At 39.6% G+C, this 14910-nt stretch overlaps 1 protein-coding gene across 2 annotated transcripts; it reads right to left on the bottom strand.

The window, feature by feature from the left end:
• Positions 1 to 4864: 4864 nt before the first annotated feature.
• On the bottom strand, positions 4865 to 14910 carry LOC145438957 (C-type lectin lectoxin-Phi1-like). 2 transcript variants are annotated; one of them, XM_080316361.1, is made up of 4 exons: positions 14906 to 14910; positions 9644 to 9924; positions 8519 to 8696; positions 4865 to 5902 (listed from the first exon to the last, which is right to left on the bottom strand). In XM_080316361.1, the coding sequence occupies exons 2-4, from the start codon at positions 9906 to 9908 to the stop codon at positions 5644 to 5646; spliced, it is 702 nt and encodes a 233-aa protein (XP_080172487.1). In that variant the 5' UTR covers positions 9909 to 9924; positions 14906 to 14910; the 3' UTR covers positions 4865 to 5643. The 2 variants fall into 2 exon arrangements, with proteins under 2 accessions (XP_080172487.1, XP_080172486.1); XM_080316360.1 differs by lacking the exon at positions 14906 to 14910 and having other exon boundaries at positions 9644 to 9997.

The raw sequence follows: 14910 nt of genomic DNA, 5'->3' as shown, positions 1-14910 counted from the left end.
TACCTATGGCGATTTTTTTGACATGTCAAAAAAAGTCAAAATTATGTCAAAATTGTAACGTTAGGTCAAAAAATGTCAAAAGTTTTTACAAAGTAGAAATTTTTTTGCAACCTGCATTTCGTTTGTATTGTAGATTTTACACTGTCGGTGAACTTATCGTTTGACATTTTACAGCTTGTAGCTTGCTTTATAAACCTACCGCTGTAGAGACCTACCGTTGTAGACGGCCCATTGTCTGCTCATTGTGAAGCATAAACATTCAAATGAAACAAATAGGTGGTCATAGTGTTATGCTCAACGTACCGCAATATCCTAACTGAAGCAAGACTGCGTGGGCCTTGCATGGTTCTTACATCAAGAAGCGCATAATGAAAAATTGTGACATAGACACCATTGTCAGAATGAAGCAACACTGTGTGCCACCAGCGGTGTATATACGCACAACTTCAGTGTTCTCAGCCAATAACTGCTGCTGTTGAACGTTCCTTCTCCATTCTTGGCAAGCTACTTAGTAAGGACTGACACTTTCTACCCGAGAATGTAGGAAAATATCTTGCATTGTACTACAGCAAATTTTAATTATTTCTGCCATAATGCGTGGAATTCTTCACATGACCAGATTTCGTTAAAATGAAGTTTTTTTCATGTAAAAGTTTGTCAGTTTTCAAGTCAAATAAGCTTTTTCAGGCCAAACTACTTCGTAAGGACAGACAGTTCCAACCAGAAATGAAGAGTTATGGCAGTTATCGCACATTTGTGCCACTGTAAAAGTAATCAATGCATTTATATATGCCTGAATATGAATATACTGAAGCATTGGATATATGTTTAAGCTATATGTATATACACGGAGGTTATTATTATCTAATTGCGGAATAACTGAACGTAGAGTCTGCAGCGCTTACACGGTAAAGTCTTGACATATAGTGTAGTTGCACGCCGATGTAAACATGTTGATATGACGACATCACAGCATAGCCTACTCTTCGTCGATTGGGCAGGCTTCGAAGGCGTATATGTAAAGCAATAGTGATTACATCGACATGTGTCTTGTTATTGCCACACGGTTGAACTTTCGCTTCATTTGGAGGTGCTGGAATCAACAACTATATCAACTATCCCAGGTAACGTGATCTAAAAGATTTTCTGCATAAGTCACAAATCTGAATTCTGAATGTGATTGGAATCGGAAAATTTATCGTTTCAAGTTATCATTGCGGCCGCACAAGATTGAAACTGGCTTGTTGAAGTACTAGTGCAACAACGGGGATCAGTAACGAAGTAGCCTACTTCCACTTATATTCACGTGCTCCAGAGGGATATTTGTCTACGTCTACGACTGACTCATTGATAACTTTGTAGGCTACTTTCACATATACTTCCATAGTTTTAGAAGACTAACTATACACATTCTTTTCACGTTTTAAATTGTTTCAAATTGAAGGCATTGTGGGGATCAACAAGTCTAAATTAATTTCGAGTCGCTGTGTATTTAGACTTGAGTCAAGTCATCCCAAGTATTTCGAAGGGAATTGTCACACTACGTCATCCCATTGTTAATATAGACTCGCCATCCAACCCAAAATGTTTCACCGCCACATCCAAATTGTAATTTATGCCTTTGCTTGGGCAACCAAAGCTGAGACGTCACATGGAGCCAAATTGAAGTAGCAACTAGGGTCGCATTTAAGACAAAAATCAATTGTTTAAAACAAGTTTTTTATTGCTTTTTCTAAATCGATGACGTCACGGATATTCAATTGTGACGTCATAGAGTATTGGCATTGAAAATTGAAAATATAGGGTAAATATAGCTCCTTTGACGAAATAGGGTTCCAATCCGGTCCAAAAATATCCTTTGCCAGGACTACATCGTCATGCATCAATTTAACGGTCGGCGGCCATCATCATCAGAACATTCATTCCGCACCAATTATATATATCTACGTACTATAGCTGTTGAACTGACTATTTCGAGGGTCCCAACCATCCCACATCGTATACGTCGGCTACATCAAGTGGTAATCGTCCGTAGGCTCATACAACATGTTTTTTGGAAAGTATTTACACAATAATGGCATAATTATAAAACTTGAAATTTTTTTAAAAGGGTTTTGTTTAACACATATTTTTCAACAACCATTTGTTTTAAATCCAACCTTATAGTAGCAACATTGACATAGAAGCTAGTGCTAGTCTTCCTGAGCGTCTTCTTTACGTACGGCCATCAAACGTCTGAAGATCTAATTGGTTGTTTACGAAAGAAAGAGAGCACACTTTTAAATTACAACCCTTTATAGCGTTCATGTTTTATTTTGAAACAAGTAATAATTCAATTCGATTATTTTCAAACATTCACAGAAAATAGTCATGTCATGTGGCTACCAAAAATACCATGTCATTAGCCTTCAGTATGTAGACAAACAGAAGGCGGTTTAGCATGGATTTGTGACTATTATTGACTCGATGTTGACATGATCTTTCTATGTAGTAAATTTGTTATCCTATTCTTCAATTGATTGAGTTACATTTGACCGGGTCTCAAGGGGTTGGCTCGGATTATAGGAAGCAAAGAAATGGAGGAAGTAGTCTCAATTCCAGTTGGTAAGCTCCTCGAGAAGCCTAAATTGATGCAACCAAGGACTTTAATCAAGCAAATATATAGAACCATCGTTTAAGCTAGGCAACGACCAAAACGTACATTATAGCGAGTCCTTATAGCAGGGGTTGCCAACTCAAAGCGGGTCGCGGGTCACGGGTCACTTTTCAAATTTCGCATAGACCGCGGGCCGCAAACATGCAATATCGCGATAAAATAGGCCACACATTTAGGAACCACGTTTTTAAATCGTTACGTTAGTACAACACTGTGTTCTCTAACATGAGCAAAAGGCATATTTCCAGCAAAAGAATTAATATTTTATTAATGAAATAAAAATTCAACAAAAATATCATGTTAATCAATTTCATTTTATTTTGATCTGTGAGTTGCGCACGATACCTGCAGAAAACACTTTTCAGCGGCTAATGAATCTGGGGGTTAGCTACACACGGTACTAGCTGAAACACTATCTCCTGGTAAAGCCTGATCTTGAGGGGAAGCCCTCTAAGCCGTTTCGGTCTTGGCAGTGCCAGCCATTGCGCATCAAGGCAATATGATCATTCCCATTGTGCATTCATATCAGCTGATTCTCTCCCGATGGAATGCTGTTGCCATCACGAAAGTGGTTTCAGCTCGTGAGGAATAGCGATGCTGGACACAGGAGAATAGCTTCAATTAGCGTTCTTCTGAAATCAGATCGCGGGCCGCTAAACATGACCTCGCGGGCCGTATGTGGCCCGCGGGCCGAGTGTTGGTGACCACTGCCTTATAGGTTGTCGGCCAGGGATGAGGAAGGTGTATTTAATCCTCCCTTTGCAAACAAATCAGACACGGCCTTTGCGACTAGTCATTATTTTGAAACACATCGTGACATCCAGTAACCCGGCTCCTCAAATACTTCATTTACATTCATGCCAGACAAGAGAGGCTGCTCTAACTCATATCTGAGTTAAAATACATCTAATAACCTAGACTTTCCACACTACGTTAGGGTTACCATATTTGGAATCGGGAAAGGAGAACACCTTTACCAAATCAGAAAAGTTAGTTGATCAAAACTGAAATCATCTGATTACGCTTTTTTGCCGAAAAAATTGGTGGGTTGACTAGAAGAAAGGTGGTCGCTTTCGATCGATCCACGAATTTCCTATTTAGCGTCATTTATGCCCATTTTCACTCGCTTCTATCGATTATCTTAGCTCTAAAAGCGGTAAAGGAAAACGAATTGCCAATAAGGAGGGCGTCCTCGGAGGGCATTTTCAAAAACCTGAAAAAGGAGGACGAATCCTCCTAAAGCACGACTAAATGTGCTCCTTTTTGGCAATTCGTCCTCCTTTACAGCTTTCACAGCTAAGATAATGGCTAGATTCTAGTGAAAATGGGCTTATCTGACGCTAAATAGCAAAGAACGACGTTCGAGCGGGACATTTGTGTTTCGATCGAAAATGACGACCTTTTTTGGAGTCAACACCACTAAATTGAAGTAAAAGGTGTGCAAACCGGAAGTCGAACGAAAGTGATGACCTTATTTTTAGTCAACTCGCCAAATTTTAAAGCATAAATAGCGAAATCGGCTGTTTTCAGTCTTGATCAATTAACTTTTCTCATTTGGTAAAAGTGTCCTACTTTTCCGACTCCAAAATATGGTAACCCTGTCTAACCTAGGGTTACCATACGTCCTCTTTTAAGAGCATTTGTCCTCTTTTGACTTTTTAAAAAGTGTCCTCGGATGACGCCAATATGTCCTCTTTTTTGAGAGTTTTGGTTGAATATAGGGCAAAAATTCGACTGAGATACAGTAAATGAGCAGGGAGCACTGAAGTAACGCTCCGCCGGCTATTTCGGGAGCTGAGCCAGAAAGTTGACGTTTTTATAGTCAACCGACTACCATGAAGTGCTACAAATTTACCATTTTTCAGGATTTTCCTCCTGTATTGCGAGTCTGAAAATTTGGAAAAAGTGTCCTCTTCTCAGATTTCCAAAATATGGTAACCCTAGTCTAACCCGCAGTGGTTGTTGTTGTTGAATTCATGGTGTTTTTCGTGGTCATTTACATAATACCGATATTCCTTTCAAGATTCTGTATCTGGCAACTTTTAGAATGGCCCTCCGAGTTTGACTCCAGAATCCATTCCCCAGTGTTGGAGATTTATCTAGGCTCCTCATCACCGTCTGATCCGCGTAAGCGGTATCTCAAAAACCCTAGAAGTGGGTCGTGCTATACGTAGGAAGCTATACGGAATAAAAAGAAAGAATATCGGCCTGGTGTAAATGATCATTGCAGTCGAGAATCACTAAGAATAGGCTACCACAAACAACATCAACTTGTCTAGAGACAAGTTCGGGTATTGCTACGCAGCAGTTGCTCAAATGTCGTTTCGAATACTACCTCATGGGTAACACTAACAAGTGTATCGTCATGCGCCACAGTGGATATACGTTAGTTACGCATTACATAAAACAATTGCCCCAGCGATTTGCCAACCAGCTACTGCACTTATTCTTATAAGGCCTGCCTACTGGAGAAGGTCCCTATAAACGCAAACCAAGATTGAAAAGGGCCCGAGTATGCTTTTCCCTTCTGGTGAATACGTGTCACACATCACGTTTTATTTGTCGTGAAAAGTTTGACCAAAACTAAATATAAGATTGTTCTGACTGCAGTGAAGACGGCAATAATTACTCATTAATGGGTACCTCAAAAATTAGAACTACGCAAAAGCACAACAGGGTCTAAATCGCTCTGCGGTGGTACATATGATTCAATTCATAAAAACATTCGCGAATCACTCCAACCCTTGGAAATGTCAAAAATGAAACGTTCGAAATAGAAGTATTCTAACATAGAAACCACACTGTTGCGCTACCGTGCCGGCAAGTTACTTTCAATGTAACATATGTTTGCGGAGTGTTCAAGGCATATTCAAGCACGAACAGCACCACCAACTTCCTTTGAAATTTCTTCTGTTTGTGATCACAAACGAGTAGGCCTACTCCTGAAATTTTCTAGCCTATTTCGCTATACTAACCACCTCTACATTTTAGTAAAATTTTTCACACAGGTAATGAAAGGTTTTACTGCAAGTATTGTCGTTGAGCATTCTATTGTGATTGTGATAGTTCACGAGTTCGACACATCTTTCCTCTGGTGTATCCGGTTGATTCGGTAACCAATCAGTGTTTTCTCTGTTGGATACCACCCCATCAAGCCAGACATAATGATTCATGCGCTCCAGGTCATCCAGTCCGATCCAGATGCTAGTCGAGCCCGATGATTTCCGTACCTCGGCCTTGACACGTCTGCATTATAATTTCATCGATTTACCAGCCTATATATAAATTTGGTTATTTCATCACTGACGTTAAATTGTGGGATATCTCACTCCTCACTTATTTATACTTCAGTCACCAGTGTATTACCAATTGAGCGTTCTTGGGTTACCATCAAACGCCATGTTGCCGGTAACAAATCTGCTAACAATGATTACACTGGGCAACAATTTTGAACGAAAAATTTGTTGACTTTGATTTTGCACTTGATTTAGGCAAATTTTGGCGTGCTGATTCTAAAAACGCCATTGGTTTTCTTCTACCACGTCAAGTTTTTGCTCTACGACATATGCCCAAAATATGCAAATTGTCACGAATTTAGCCATACAACTTTTCCATACCATATAAAAATCCACACTTTTTACCATATTAACTTATAGAGCCAAGGGATCAATTAAATTATGAAGAAAAAAGGTACTGGTATCGATCTAGGCCGATGTTTTCACCCATTCTTGGTTAGAGGATGCAACCATCCGAGGATATTTCAGACACATATTTCATGCAAACTGCAGGATATGGCAAAAAAATATACATTACATTTCATATCAGCTATAGGTCTAATGCCCCATTCAACATATCATGTGTAACTTGAAACTGATATATTCTCGATAATTTGGATCAAGATGACGATCTTAGAGATAGCAGGCCTAATGATGAAGATTTGTCTCGAGTCAAAGTGTCCAATGACTCGAGATGACTTGTGACTCGAAGGTAGTGACTTGATCCCAACACTGCCTGGCGTACAGTGTATAGTTGGGACGATGTAAGTACGGCGTACCATGCTGGTAGTAAAACTAGGACGGGCGTGGTTAGGAAAGCACCGCATCGGTACAAGTTTCATTACCGGGTGTGTCAGGGGGAATCATGACACCTTGTTACTTTTGTCCCGTTTTGATTCTATCTTGTCAATGGTGAATAATCGGCCTCATGTACCGGTGGAATGCTTCTTATGTAATTTAAAATCAATCACGTTATATCCTAAAGGCCAAGTCCAATATTGTTATCGGTAATACGATCTCATGTCAGCAATGCCATCGTAGCCTATACCGCCGTGAATTCCTAACGACAGGCTCACCTCATGCGATATACCCTGTATAAAAGTTATTGGCGACGCAGGTAGCGCAATAACCAACATCCGTACCAGTTTAAACTATGGACAACGATACGAATTTGAGTCAGTCCGAAACAATATGTTGCAGCATCGTGATATGCGTTGCGGAGAAAGTCACAAAACCGGTGTCTTCGCCAAACGGTTAGATCTCAGGATTGTTCAGTGTTTGTCGCTTTCCAGTGTGGAGTCGAGACGTTCGATTCCATGATAAGATAGTTTGATGTAACTTTAATGGTGATATGTGCAATTTGCATATCTCTCTATCTCGACGGTCGGCTGACTTCCCTTTGTGTTTAAGTAAACAATGTTTATGGTACGGTCACATATCGTTTATGGTCTATTCACATTGAAACCATCATACACCAGACTTTCTGGGGTCAGATAAAATGGCCTAGTGGCTAACATTTGTCCCACGGTGACTAGTGTCACAGCCCTGACTTCTAATACACTGGTCTACAAATTTCAATTTTTTTCAGGTTTGGGTTTTGACAACTGATTTTGGCTAATTTTGGGGCCTTGAATCCTAAAATGGCCTCAGATTTTCTGCATCACATCACGTTTTTGAGATATGAAATATCCCTAATTTTTGAAAAAAATCAATTTTTGAACCCCCTCTACTTTCAAAACAAGCAATTCCGATGCAATAAATACTGTTTTATCTGTAATAATCCAGATTTAATTAGCAAACAAGCATTCTATATTAGATTCACACAAATTTGCGTTGTACGACATATTCACTTCATAACATCTGTTGACAACTATATAAAGTTCGATCTCGGCTTAACTGCTCGACCGTGATGTTTTTGTGGAAATTTCAATACATTACAGCTCCATTACGGTGGCGTTCTGAAGAAAACGGCTGCGGCCAATTTTTTTTTCGTTTCGCCCTTCAGTTTGAGACCACATCATTTGAGTGCAGGGCTCCTTTAACTGTTTCTGAACTCGCCCTGCCCAAGTCCCTGTCTTCAGAATTTCTGCACTTCATTGGAATGTGTATATGCATATTGTGTGAACTGTAAGCTATAATTCCGATAATACCTTGGTACTGTCCTATCGACATGTTCGTCATCATATTGTAGCGTTTGATTTCATTATGGTTGATCTTTTGCGTGACTATTTTTTATGCCAGGGCATGAAATTTTAATAAAGACAACGCTAATTTGTGTGAATCTAATATAGAATGCTTCTTTGGTAATTAAAGCTAGATTATTGCAGGTAAATCAGTATTTATTGTATCAGAATTCCTTGTTTTGACAACAGAGGGGGGTAAACAATTCATATTTTTTTTATAATTAGCGATATTTCATATCTCAAAAACGTGATATGATGGAGAAAATCTGAGGTCATTTTCGGATTCAAGGCCCCAAAATTAGCCACAACCTGTTGTCAAAAAAACCCAAACCTGAAATTTTGTGTATACCAGTGTTATCGATAAAGGGGTAGCGAGGGTAGGCTTGTGTCATCTGGATACTTACTCCCTCACATGTGGAATACGCATGCCAACACACGCGAGAGTCGCCTGGACGGCTTCGCATGCCGCCCTCGCCTGTTGATATGTCTTTGCCTCTTTGAATAACTGGTAGCCGTAAATGTTTGATCCGTAAGATATCCATTTCCAATCTCGATGCGTCAATAAGTCGAACATCATTAACTCTGAAGAATAGTTGTGCACTATTGCAACACGAAAGAAATGTAATGAGAGCGCATGCGAAGTAGTTTTTAACCGATATTCCTATTTATAAGATGAACCCTCGAAATCACCATACATTACGAAGCTTACTGCGTTGAAAACTTAATTATACATCGCTGTTCGTTGCTGATGGACAAAGATGCCTAGGTCAGAAATAACGTATTTGTACTATTTAAGGGTAACCAAGAGGGTATTATAACTCGGATTATTATTTTTAAAGAAACCGAATAGCTTAGGTAAGTGGTTTTCATACTATTATTGTTGATGGCGCCCCTTGAACAGCCCTGGTCAATTCTAAGTTGTACAAATTTAAAGATGTAGAATTGCATTGGTACTACAACATCCTGATCGCATAAAATGCGCAATAGTCTACTAAAGTCAGATGATGTTAACAATACGCCGAGGAGATACTGACTTCGCACAAGCGTGACGCGGATGCTACGAACGGAACAAGAAGATCAATATTTTTACAGGTTTCAGGAAGCACTGCGCCCTAAATATCATGTGATATCAAATTAGAGAGAAAATCGGGAAATTATATTTGACCGCAGTCAGTTTCGCCAGATAGTCGCCATAACGGAACTGGAGGTAAAAGATAATTCAAACTATCCCCACGCTAGCTGCACAAATATATTTCAATGGTGGCAGCCTGTTTGGCATCCGTTGGCTTAGGTAGATTAACAATGTACATTGTTGTAGACATCAAAATCGTTTTAACCAATTGTAATTCGACTATACCATCATCTCTTACCCGCGTACATTTCAAACGCTTTGTTATGCTCAAGTCGTTCTGGACCGCATTTAATACTGCTTCCTGTATTCCTGTTTCTAAGTAGAAGGTTCACACATTTCTGATTCGAATTGACTATATAGCCTGATTGACTAGTTTGACTATTTCGGGATACATTACTTTGTGACGTCGCTAGTTCGGAGCAGTCGCACATTCCAGACTCCCCCTTTTCTCCTTTGCTCCCATTGATACCGATTCGGCCATCTCTTCCTGGTTTCCCGGCATTTCCTTGGCTTCCTTTGATTCCGGCCTTACCTGGTCGTCCAGGAGGTCCGATGATCTGCTCACTATCCTCCTGATCGCAGCAGCAATGTCCGTGAACGAGATGAAGGAACGATTCGTATGTCAAAAGGACAATGACCAGGTAACGTAGCATCTCAGACATATCTGACCTATGCACCCTCAATGTAACGTGGCAGTGACCGAATTCAGACTGCCCTGCCCGTTTATATGTAACTAGTGTTGCTATGCATTTTTTCAAATTACTCTCTCCCTTGGGAATTCGAGACTAACGTTTTGAAACAATTAATATAAGCTTCTTTCCTTGTTGACATGAATTATTATCCACAATTAATCCCTATTTATGTTCACATGATATGCCGGAACGTGGTATTGTCGGCAGCAGTCACATGAAATGACTATTTTCTGTTAATGTTTTTAAATATCCAATTTGAATTTATATTTAAAACGAAAATATGTCCTAAACGATTTTTAAAGGATTAATTTTGAAAGCGTGTGCTTTGTTGCTGCTGCTACCTCAAATTGAGTCCATGTGACAGTCTCAGTTCCGGCTGCAATGATCACAGGCATAGCAAAAAGGGAGGGGTGGTAGGAAATTATGGGCGAGTGGGCAATACCAGGGAGTCGAAATGAAATATTGGAGCCCTGACTGCAAGATAAGTTCATTTAGAGTTACTCCCAACCGGAGATGAGCGAACTACGTTGTTTTGTATTTAAAACAAAAATCAATTTAAAACAAATATGTTTAAAACAAGGTCCTTATTTAAAACATGTTTTTTTATTGTTTTTTTAGCCAAGACGTCGGGAATTTTCAATTTTGACGCCACAATGGATTGATATTATTATACGGTTTCTTAAGAATTGCATTTGCGAATATAGGGTCAATATGGCTCTTTTGGTGAAAGAGGTTTCCGAGCCGTCTTCACCGAACTATCAACATCTCTTTTACCAGGAATACCTCGTCATGCAGCATTTGTACGGTCAGCGGTCATCATACTCATCAGACATCAATTCCGATACAGCAGTGGTTCCCAACCGGCGAGGAATTACCCACTAGTGGGGAATTCAGAGATATCTGCTGGGGAATAGACGCAAATGCAAAATAACTACATGCAATATATACAAATACATATATGTGCGGAGACATAACACCACGATGACGGTTACTAGTTCACTGCTCTGGAATATGCGTAGGTAATTTTAACGCGTGTTGTCCACAAAAACTCATTTCGAACTCTGGAAAACCAATATTGGGCTCACAAACACATTTAGTAGATACACAGGAAGTTTTATGTTGCAACAAAAGGCGATTGTTCTCGCCAACGGCAAGACTCAGCGAAACAAAGTCTAACCGAATTTTATTGGATGGAGGATTTCAAGTTTTCAATAGAGAGATTTTAGTTTGTAGGGAATAAAAGTAACTGAAAAAATCAGAAGTGGGGAACGAAGGAAAAAAGGTTGGGAACCACTGCGATGCTGTGATATATAACTACATGTTATAATTGTCAAACCGACGATGATTTCGCGGGCTCCAACCATTCCATGTCGTATAAGTCGACTATATCTAGTGCAGTGGTTCTCAGCCTTTTTGTCTTCGCGGACCCCTTTTGCACCTTAACCCCCCAAGTTTTAGTAGATATAAGCGTCATTTGTCTTATGTAAATACTAACTGCATGGTAGCAATAAACAGCAATAAAATGATTTTTCTTGAAAATAACATCATAATATTTATATAGAAAGTGGGAAAACTTTTATTGTTTCTAAGCGAATTCTGTAGCTGCGCGCGTTTCTTGAAATACGCGGCTGAGTGATGAATGAACGATTTGATATGAACGAGTGCCGAAATCCATCTCTACAAAGATGTTGGCGAATATGATAATAATGCGTAACGCATCCGACGACAACTTCGGGTATTTGATCGCAAGTTGCAACATATTTTGTACCATAATTGAGAAACATATTGTTAATGAACATATAACGTCCAGCCTAGTCGTTTCTATCTATCAACCCATCAGTTCTTTTCATTATATCGCAATCTTGTGATGTATTGATTTGATAATAATTTCAATAGCACGGTGATGATGAAAAATGAAGTTATTCTGGAGTAGCGGTTATGTATATCAAAGAAGAATACGGTTTTTACAAACAAATCTTTCCAAAACCCAAACAAAACATCTCTAAACATTATGTTTAGGCTATTGGCAATTAAAAGGAGTTTGCACAGAATAATATTTCACACTAGATGGCCATTCTGTTTATGTGGATCCCGAAGATTAAGCAGTTATGTAGCGAAACTGCCTCGCGATTTCTCTAATTTAAAAAAAATTCAAGTTGAGAACCGCTGATCTATTGTATGTGGTTCGAATGCTTATACTACATCTTTTTGCATACAATATTATACAACTTTTTAAAAATATAATTATTTTTAATGACATGTGTTTTGAAACACCTCTTGTTTCAAATGCAGCCGTAGATATATACGACTGCCCCCAGCCTCTCTTCTGACCAGCTCCTCGCAACTATTTCCTCGATTCGTCCCAGCTCGCTTATCGTCTGCAGTTTCTGTTGTAGTTTTGGTATTCATAGCCATTATAGACAGATCTTTGGTATTTGATTCCTTATCAGTCGACTTTTAGCATGACCCACTTTCGTTTTGGGTTTTTGTAAGATACCGAAGTTTGACAGTATGTCTGCTCACGTAACGATAATTTGTTGATAGTCAATGCCAACGCGAGCGATAGATGAGATAATTATAGATATATGGCGATCGGCTAGCACTTTCATTGCTACTACTAATTCTTCGTCGATCGGAGGCATGTTGTTTGCTAACCTTAAGCGTAATAATGATTTATTGATAGCCATTACCAACACGGGCGCGAGATGGGAGAATGATTGATATGCTGGAATCGACTTCACTGTCATCGATACTAATACAGTGCCTATAACAGGTATGTAGCTCGATAATCCACGTTAATATCGAAATTCAAAAAATGTACATACGTGAAGAACCTTTTAAGGTTCGTTTGCGAGCAATAATCTCCAAAGAATCGAGGTTAGCATACCGAATATGAACGAGAACACCATTACCGAGAATGTACATTGCCGAGAATGCTATTACCGAGTATGGACATTGGCGAGAATGTATATTACCATGAATGCTATTACCGAGAATGGACATTGACGAGAATGTATATTACCGTGAATGGGTATTAGAGAGAATGGACAATACTGGGAATGGACAATGTCGAGAATCTAATTTACTGAGACGGACGTTGTCGAGAAATTCATTCCTGAGAATTGGCACTCGGTATTGACCGGACACGATGATACACATACACACAATCTGTATAACTGCATATGCATACCATGCGTGCAGGATCTGCAATCTGCATATACCGTCGTTCATAGAAGGTGCCGAAATACCCTCGTAGAGCTTTCTAATTCCTGCACCACCATCCATGCTATGCCGGAAATGCTGAGTGCCAAGCGGGGAAGCCATGGATAACACTTTTACCAATCATGTATTTGGTTCGACCCGACCAAGGATTGAAACCACGACCTATAACCTTTAAGAAGCCGGGCGCTTCTCCATTAGGCCATCTCGTCGGAGATAGTACCATCCGGCGGAATCCAAAGGCACCCTTGATTCCTGCAAGTTGTGATATGGACATTGGGACTCTATTTAAATTTTATTCGTCACAGCGAGTCTCAGTATAGTCGTGAAGTTGTGCCAACGGCCAAGAAGCGCCATCAAAACCGTAATGTAGCCTACTTTACCACGAATTGGCGAAGAACACAATTCTCGACGGAACACTGTGATTTATTCAAGATATAATTATGAGCTCGCTTTTCTCACTGGAGTATAGTTCTAATGGCGGAGGATCGTCTTAGGAGAAGTACAGAACGAAACGTTAACAAGTGTTCAAACAAACTCTACGTAAACGAACATACTCAGTCATGTGTAATGACTAGAGCAAGTTTTTGTTGCAGTTAAATCCGTGGAAAGTTGCATTTATTTTTGAAAAAAGTTGCAGTAAAAAGTTGCATATATTTCAGTCGAATTTGGCCGTGTATTTCACCAAAATCAAAAATACTATCATGAAAAATCGAAAAAGTTGCAAAATGTTGCACTATAAGATTCCTTCAAACAGCTTAAAACATCCTTCTACATATCTTACGAGTATTTAGGAAGCTGCCGGAAGTTGTAAAAAAAAGTGGCGAAAGTTGCAAAAACTTGCCCTAGTAATGACGCTCTGACAACTTTTATTTCTCAATAGACGGCGACAAGTTTCACAATTACAATATGTTCCTCCAGGCTTCTATGGTGGAAAATATCATCTAATAATTCAGTACTTGAAAACATAATCTCTGACCGCTCCACATTATAATTAATATACCCGATTCGAATTGGAGTATACTCGAATTATTGTGTTCAACCCTAGTGATTACGCTATTATGAATGACTTGAATCCATCCGAGGGTTACGCGGCTAAATGTGAAAAATGAGTTAGTTCATTTCAAAGACCATTCAAAATCCAAGTAGTATAAAAGTAAAGCCACGCGAGTAAATGGTGCAAGTTAGGTAAACTACTTGAATGGTCGGAAAAAGTACAACAAGGCTGTGCCGTGAATGAGCCTAAGAATGCACGTCTGCGTATAATTAATGATATTTTTCACAGAGATAGCGCAAGGTTCCGCCGCACGCATTATCGTTAAACCCCCATACTTTCTTTTAATTGGACGATTTGGCCACATCGTAGTGATCGTACATACTCTGAGCTCGGCTAACCGCGATACCATATAGTGTTTCCTCTATTTTCCCCCGTCAAGCCAGACATAGTGGATCCACAGCTGCAAAACCAATAGGTTCCGACCAAGGTCGATTCCAGAATTGCTTCACAAGGGTTGGAGGTTTATCTAAGTTCCTCCACGCCATCTGATCCGCGTAAGCGGCGTCTTTAAAAAAGCCTAGAAATGGTCGGTGCTACAAGTCGGCAGATACGGCATAATACTAAAGACTATTGAACCGGTGGAAATAACCACAGTAGTCGACAAATACCACGAATACCAAAAACAACAACAACAATAACCCCAGCAAACCAGAGATAGTGGCCAAGGCAGCCCAAGTCAAAAAAACGAAACCACAA

This window comes from Botryllus schlosseri, chromosome 5 (genome assembly GCF_051294905.1).
Source record: "Botryllus schlosseri isolate E-star chromosome 5, Bs_hap1, whole genome shotgun sequence".
Lineage (NCBI taxonomy): Eukaryota > Metazoa > Chordata > Ascidiacea > Stolidobranchia > Styelidae > Botryllus > Botryllus schlosseri.
Note: the sequence above shows the minus strand (reverse complement) of the source record. Positions and strands in the feature narration are given on the sequence as shown.

Bases quoted from the DNA above. Each gene is read 5' to 3' on its own strand.
- LOC145438957 (XM_080316361.1), bottom strand. From the start codon at position 9,908: ATGTCTGAGATGCTACGTTACCTGGTCATTGTCCTTTTGACATACGAA. The intron at 8,697-9,643 runs GTAATGTATCCC...ACTATTCTTCAG, and splicing joins CGAACTAGCGACGTCACAAA to AGTTAATGATGTTCGACTTA. The intron at 5,903-8,518 runs GTAAGTATCCAG...ATTATAATGCAG, and splicing joins CGTATTCCACATGTGAGGGA to ACGTGTCAAGGCCGAGGTAC.